Genomic DNA, 8432 nt, shown 5'->3' with positions numbered 1-8432 from the left:
TGTAGTCACACAGGGAACATCCCGTGAATGTCTGGCTCTGATGGCCAAGCCAGGTTGCACTTTTGGGTCCCAAGGCCACTGTGTCAAGACTGGGAGAGGTAGCTGTTTCACCTAACACATAGAAACAAACACAAAGGGGTAAAATGAGGATACAGAGGAATATGTTCCAGATGAAAAAACAAGACAAAAAGACTCTTAAGTCCCTTAAGGTATCTTCATTTTTTAAAAATTACTTTTCCTTTTTGCTGCTCTAAGTGAGTTCCAGTGTTTCGTCTTCCTGCTCTCGATCTGTTCTTCTGTTTCATCTAGTCTGCAGTTGAACCTCACTAGTGTATTTCCTAGTCTAGTTATTGTATTCTGCTATGTGACTTTTATCTGGTATTGTCTTATGTTTTCCATATCTTTGTTAAAGATCTCACTGTATTTATTCATTTAGCTCCCAAGTTCAGTAAGCATGTTTATGAGCCTTATTTTGAACTCTTTTTTCTGGTCAATTACTTATCTCCTTTTTAAAAAGTGAGGATACGTTAAAGGACCTAGGGACAACATTAAGAAGAATAACTTTTGCAGAAGGAGAAGAGAGAAACAGTTCTAACACTAGCTACTTCTGCTAAGGGTCCCAGGAAGAGCCAAACCCATCTATGCTCTCTGTAATAGACAAGCCAGCCTCATACTTAATCATGACCCTGAAGCGGTCCCATGACCTGATTTTAGTCCCACTCTACCAAAGATCAGATGCTGGTTCTGCCCAAATAGACACCAGCCCAGTGACCCAATGGGAGGACTTTCAGGGACCCAGTGGAAGTCATATCCATTTGCAACCCTGGTAACAGTCCTGTCAACTGCAGACCTGACTATTGACCAGATAATAGCCATAAGACCCAGCTCCAGTTCTACTCAACCATGATCTCAGGGGTAGTCCCATGAGTCCACGGTCCTGGCAGAACAAGAATGCTACCTGCCAAAACCAGTCTAAACCTTGGAAGGTATGTCTGTTCTTTGAAATGCACATACCAACTCAAGGCTACATAAATCACAAAGAATCAGACACAACACCAACAAAGGCAAATAATAAAACTCCAATAACTGTTCCTAAAGAAACTGAGATCTACGAACTGTTTAACAAAAAAAAAATCAAAATAATGATCATAAAGAAGCTCAATACACTACAAGAGAAATCATACACCCTCATGCAATCAGGAAAACAATACATAAGCAAAATGAAAAGTCTAACAAAGAAATAGATACTATAAGAAATGAACTAAACAGAAGTACTGGAGCTGAAGAATATAATGACTGAAGTGAAAAATTCAAGAAATTTTTTTAAATGTGGTTTATATGTACAATGGAATATTATGCAGCCTTAAAAAAGAAGGAAATTCTGCCATTGCAACAACATGGATAGAACTGAAGACATTATGCTAAATGAAATAAGCCAATCACATAGACAAATATTGCATGATTTTGGTTTTATGTGAGATCTTTTTTTCTTTTTAAAGCCAAACTTACAGTAATAGAGAGTAGAGCGATGGTTACCACATGCTGGGGCATAGGAGAAAAGGGGCTCTAAAAAAATAAAAAGTGAATGGTAGTTGTCAGGAAATGGGGGTAGTGGGTCACTGGGAGTTATTGTTTAATGGGTACAGAGTTTGCTTTACCAAAGTGAAAATTTTCTGGATATGGATAGTGTTTATGGTTGTTCAACAACATGAATGTACTTAGTACTACTGAACTGTACTTAAAAATGGTTAAGACAGTAAATTTTATGTAACATGTATTCTATCACAATAAAATATTAGGAAAAATGGGAAAGGTAGGAGACACTAAGCCAAAGGGGAAAAAAATGTACATGTTATACTAGCAGCACAAACTGATATAGGAGACAGAGAGATCACATTTGTTTTGTAAAGAAAACTATCATAGAAGACATGGTAAATGGGGAAGAGCTGAAAAAAGTAGAAATGAATGGTTTCATAAGAAGGACTCTGGATCACCAAAAACAGTGCAATGTGAAGGGTCATGGAGTAGAATTAAAATTTAAAGTATTGATTAGTTATTGACTGAAGGACTTGGCAACAATGGGTGTTTGTGCTTTATTATATAAAGTCTATAGAATACAATGAAGAAATGGAAGTCAGAGGAAGGAATTTTATTTAACAAGAGATTGGACAGAGTCAGACTTGATTTGGGAAGGTAAATGTTGATACAGTGGTAAGGATGGATACCATGGGAAAGTGATGGGAGAATAGGGTGTAAGCTTCTTGCTGATCAAAAAGAGAAGTAATGAAAACAAGAACATAGTAGATATAACCAGAATCTCTTTTGGACCACAGACAACATTATCACCACTATCATAATAACTCAAAATTTTCTGAACTTAGAAGATAAAAAATAAAAACTTATTGTCTAATGTATTCAATTTTCCCTCAGTATTTTTCTCTTTGCACTCAGGAAAGCCACGTCCTATGACATGTCCTGGTACTCTCAGGTCAACTCCATAATCATGCAGGAGAGAAGACTATGAAAAATTAGACTTTGAGGTCTAATTGGATTCTGTTTTCTCAGGAGGGAGATTGTGGAGTTTCTTTCACCCTCTTCCCAAAGAGCTGAAACACAGGAAAACCCCTCTCCAAATATTTATCTGTTTACCACTAGTTATGATCTGGGAAGGAGAGTCTTACTGGGTTGGAAGAAACTTGATACTATTATCTACAGGTATGAACACTGCCAAAAAACAGAGTTGGTGCCACAGATTATAATGTGTCTGTTTCAAGGATCTTCTTCATCTTTAGAAGCCACATTTGTAACAATGCCATACTGCATCAGGATGCACATATTTATATTAAAAACAGTAGAAGAGTTGCTAAGGATAGTTAAGAAGTCACACTTTGAAGACTTAATGGTCTAAAATAAACCTAAATACTTTCAAGCCTTCTGAAGGAAGCAAAGTCAATATTATCTCCTATATATTAAAGACTCCTCTCACTCTTTAATATTTTCCTTCCTAGTAGCTCATGAGACATCCTCTCCCTTGAGCTAAGGAGGTATATTTGATGTGGTGATGTTTCTCTGCAGATGTAGTAGAGAAGAACGGAGTTAGATGGATTTAATGACCCATGACCCCATGTTTATGCCCAGAGGATTTTGAAGGCTAAGCTCAGGGATTCTGGGATATGCCTAGACTTAGAAAAGCCCTCACTCACTATAAAGTTTTCTTCCATGTGACAGAACAGACTTGTGTCCCAGGGGCTTGAAGGGGCTCCAGTCACCATCTTTAGCACAAAGGCTTATACTGTGATATTGTTCAAAGTTAGGACTGGGAGAGAAAATATTAGAAAGGTAAGGATACACAGACAGAGGAAATGAAATACTACAGAGAGGAGGAAAAGAGGTAAATGAGGAGAGAAGGGGTAAGTAGCCTCCACTTTGCTGAAAAGTTATCCAAAGTACTATTCTCCATTCTATCCACAAAAGAACACAACAGAGGATATGGGATTGGAGCAGACAACTGCAGGTGAGAAAACAGTGATATGTCAATGAGTGACATGCAGAATTTCTTTCTCTCTCTCTCTCACACACACACACACACATACACACACACACTCTCACACACACATGAAAATACTTAAAACATTCACATATACAAATTATGGCTCTGTTCAACAGCTAAATTCTTAAAAACTGGGAACCATATCTTCATATGGCAATGTTAAGGATATTAAAAGGCATATCCCCTGGTTCTTTACCACCAGTAGCAGCGTTTCTGTTGGTAGAGAATAGATAGATAAATAAAGGCATGTTATATTAGATGCTGCAAAACTGTACAATATCCTAGAGGACACCAAAAGCTAACAGAAAAAAATTTTTCTTCTTTATTACTTTAAGGGATCAGGGAAGATTCATTTACTACACTTTAATTTTAGCGCCACTTAAAATTGCTAGATATTTGATCTATTTCTACCTGAAGCTAGGCATCATTTCAGGATAGGGGTGTAATTTTGCATGTTAATTAGTAATTTTGTAAGTTGTAAGGATGATGAACATGATTTAGCTGATAAGCAAAAGGCAATTTACTGTAAGAACTTCAGGGGAATCACAGAATACACAGGAGCCTGGAGGTATGGGATTGGAAACCATGCCTTTCCATAAGATTAGCAAGCCTCAAAAATAGCAATGGTGTTTTAGTATAAATAGAATAAGGAAAATTCTGAGACTATCTGTTTAAGTTCCCTTTTACCTAGTGACTGCACCAGATCCATGAGGCTAATCCCTACATTTATATCAAAACACAAACAGTGGTATAAATCAGCAGTTCTCATTTTGACTTAGGACTCTTTAAAACCAGAGCACACTTTGAGAACCATTGGGCATTGTAAATTTAAAAAAAAAAAAATTAACTAAAGAGCCACTTGGAAAAGGGATGGAAGGGAATGAGATAAAATGTAAGTATATACTCCTTTGTGAAAATTGACAGTTCTTCAAAGATCTCACATTACACAAAATAAAAGCCACAAACAGTATTGCTTGTGATGAATCTCAGAACAATAACTTGTGTTGAGAAAGTTGCTCAATTACTTTCTGGAAAGAGGAGACTCTCTAATATTTCTAAATTAACTACTACCATTACCTCCAGTGTACTGATTTCTAGGACTCTGATAAGAAAGAGTTAAGATCCTACTTCTTAATAGGAATTCAATGACACCTCCAGGAGAATGTCTATCAATGACACCCAGTTCCATCCACCCTTCTTTCACCTGCTAGGAATACAGTACTGGAAACTGTGCATATCTGGATTGCTTTTCCATTCTGTATTGTGTATCTGGTTGCCCTGGTGGGGAACATCACCATTCTCTACGTGATCAGGACTGAACATCGTCTCCACCAGCCCATGTTCTACTTCCTGGTCATGTTGTCTATGATTGATCTGGGCCTGTCCACCTCCACCATCCCCAAAATGCTAGGCATCTTCTGGTTCAACCTCCAAGAGATCAGCTTTGGGGGCTGCTTGGCTCAGATGTTCTTTACCCACATGTTTACAGGCATGGAGACTGTTCTACTGGTGGCCATGGCTTATGACTGCTTTGTTGCCATCTGCAACCCTCTCCAGTACACCATGATCCTCACCAATAAAACCATCAGCATTTTAGCCTCTGTTGTTGGAAGAAATTTAATTCTTGTGACTCCATTTGTGTTTCTCATTCTGAGCCTGCCCTTCTGTGGGCATTACATCATTCCTCATACATACTGTAAGCACATGAGTCTTGCCCACTTGGCCTGTGCACCCATCAAGGTCAACGTTATCTATGGGCTCATGGTGATATCTAATATCATTGTAGATGTGATTCTAATTGCCTCTTCTTTCGTGCTGATCCTCCAAGCTGTTTTCTGTCTTCCCTCTCAGGATGCCTGACTGAAGGCTCTCAATACTTGTGGTTCTCATGTCTGTGTCATGCTGTGCTTTTACACACCAGCCCTTTTTTCTTTCATGACACACCGCTTTGGTCGTAACATTCCCCGATATATCCACATTCTTTTCGCTAATCTATACATGGTTGTCCCACCTGCCCTTAACCCAGTCATCTGTGGAGTCAGGACCAAGCAAATACAAGAGCAGGTTATAAAGATATTTGAACAAAAATAATAATTCTGTGAAATGACTGGGAACATATCCACATACTACTCAAATTTTAATAATCTGAACTCTCAAGTCTTTTGTTGTGTAGATAGTACTTGTCAGATTTTTCATTTTTGTTTGAAATGGGTTAGGATTAACAGATTAAGCAAAGCTATTATTTCTGCCCACTCTGCTCACCTACCCCATGTAACTGGACAAAGGAAAAGGACTAAAAGAAAATAAAGGTATACTGGAGGCAGCAGTGGTTTTGGAGTGGAATGGTTGGGGGAAAAGGGCAAGAACTCCCCCATTTCTCCATGTCTTCTCTTTAGGTAAGTTTAGAACCTTTGTAACACTGACCTCATTTTAGAAATCAAGAAAATAAAGTTCAAGCCATGGGTTAGTAGAGATGTCTGAATTAGAATATCCTGTTCAGTATAACTATATTCCTTATAGTCATCCTCAAATTTTGTCTCCCTTCTCTAGAATCACGAACTCATTTTTCATTTTAATGATCTGTCAGTCTTTCACTTTGTTTCTTTTTGTCTTTATGATTCTTTTCTTTTCTCTCTTTCTTGCTCTTTCTCCAATAAACCAAGCTTTTGTGAAATGAAGAATATGAGAATCTACACTGTGAGCATTAAGAATACATGATATCGTTTTCCCCTTTGAAGCAAAGTCATTTTAGATTTGAATAATTGTGTGTCCTGTGTCTAATTCTAATTGAGTTCTATTTAAAATATTCCTTGTTTGCTACACCATTTACTTTCAAATATATGGACTTCAGAAAACTTAGAAAAAGAATCATGATCATTCTATGGTTTAAGAATAAGACCAGTCTTGATATCAAGCTCAGAATAATCTCACTATAATTTATCAGTCTGGTAGATTTCACATATATAGTCTCATTTCCAAACTCTAGATATAGCTGGAAAATGCGGTTTGGTTAAACTAGGTGAAAGGAGCACTGAATTGAAATTTGTGACTGACCAGGGCACTCTTGAGTAGAAATCTGGAGAAGTCTCCATCATATCCTATGTTTTAGAAACCCTCTCTAGGTAGGATGACAGTAAACAAAGTGCTCCAAACATACCAGAGTAAGGTATCAGGAAATCAGGAGAGATACAGCCAATAAGGCAAGGAAAGCAACAAAATATGTTGCAATTTCTATAAATCTGGCAACTCTTGCTCTAAAATTTAACACTGGCTAAGCACAATTCTCGCATCCTGTAACAACTTACAGAACTTCCTTAAGCCTGTCTGCAAGAGTTATAAATTGTTTTTGGTTTTGTTTTTTTAGACCTCTGTCTCATGCCCCTAAAATTTTATGGGAACCTAGACTTTTAAAGATGGAAAGATCTAACTTACCCCCTGCATTTTACAAATTAAAAAAAAAAAAACCAAGATTCAAAGAAAGGCAGGAATTTGTGTGCATAAAATGTACCTGTATTTAGCATCATTTCGCTGTAACAAGAAATCACTCAGATAAATCCTTTTAACCACAAACTCTTAATTCTTTTTGGATAGAAAATATTTTATGTGTATAAGTGAAGAGCCACCATTAGCTCCACGTAGAGATAGCTAGGAAAGCGGGAGACAGAACAAGTAGAATTGGTGTTGGTAAGGAGAAAAAGACGACTACAGAAACCCTGACTGCAGGTGCAAGCAGAATAGTAGCAAAGAGTGACTAAAATGGTATCTATTCCTCACTATGATCCATAAATTCCTAGTGGTGAGAAGTGACCAACTCCCTGGTCATCCCCATCTGCACCATATATAAGCAGACTAAATAAAGACAATGTTTTCTACTGTCAATGATATGAAATGGCCTTTGGCACATATCAAAACTTTCTAAGTCCATTTCTGGTGCTTGCGGTCAGATGGGGAAAACAACACTGTGCAGGTTGCCCTGAACCTGGAACAAAGACATGTGGGCCCAATCCTCAATTCTCTTCTTCAGAGAACTCTAAGATTTCTCTTTTTCCAATACCCACTACCTTGTGGAGCCAGCCATTTGCCCTAAGGAGCTCTGTGACCCATGTCTATAGGGTTGTCTTAAGGATCTCATGGCTGGGACCTCATTTCAACAAAGCAGTTTGATAAGCAGATAAGACTTTCTAGATAGCATAGATTTTCTTCCAAGAAATCAGATGCAGTGAAACCACCAGAAGCACACTGACATGCTGACTGGAGGTGACTCTTACGCATTACTCATCGCAGAAAAAGGGTGAACTTAGGGTTCTGGTTTACTAATGGTCCCCTACTGAACTTTGGGCTTGAGCTATGTGTTAGAGCTGTTCACTGACTCTCAGCCATTTATGTTCAAACTCTCATGCTGCCTCCTAGCTACAGCACCCAAAGCGGGCAGTGGGAGTGACAGATACCTTATTTCCTTCGTCACCTTAGCACTGCTACCCAGAGTGGTCATCCCACCTGTTTTCACAAGTTAAAAAGATGAGTAGATAGTTCATCGAACTGAACAGAAAAAAGAAAGTACCTGGAAACTACAAAGAATCTTTATGAGTACTGACTGCATACTAACCAAAAATATAATTAATTCTCCTCTCAGTTAAATCTTCATTGACAAATTACTATATATCACATAGGTCCATGAATTTTGTAATACATTTTTAGTCAAATTGTTTGTATATTGAGAGACCCCAGAAAAAATATCTGCCTGGGGCACCACATACAGAGATAGGGCAGGTCCTGCATACATTTGTACATTCAGCCTCGGTGTGCCCGATTTCTAACTTCCCATTTCCTTCTTGTGATCTGTGTCAAAGTAATACTGCCCTGGACCTGGAGCAAGATCCCA

The 8432-nt window shown here is 38.1% G+C and overlaps 1 protein-coding gene across 1 annotated transcript; it reads left to right on the top strand.

Moving 5' to 3' along the window:
- Nucleotides 1–4712: 4712 nt before the first annotated feature.
- Nucleotides 4713–5641, top strand: LOC102516713 (olfactory receptor 52E4). Its single transcript, XM_014560095.2, is given in 2 exon segments — nucleotides 4713–4767; nucleotides 4770–5641. Coding segments are annotated over 2 exon segments (927 nt in total).
- The last annotated feature ends 2791 nt before the right edge of the window (nucleotides 5642–8432 follow it).

Source organism: Camelus ferus, chromosome 10 (genome assembly GCF_009834535.1).
Source record: "Camelus ferus isolate YT-003-E chromosome 10, BCGSAC_Cfer_1.0, whole genome shotgun sequence".
Lineage (NCBI taxonomy): Eukaryota > Metazoa > Chordata > Mammalia > Artiodactyla > Camelidae > Camelus > Camelus ferus.
The sequence above is the reverse complement of the archived record's forward strand: the minus strand, read 5'-3'. Positions and strand labels throughout refer to the sequence as shown.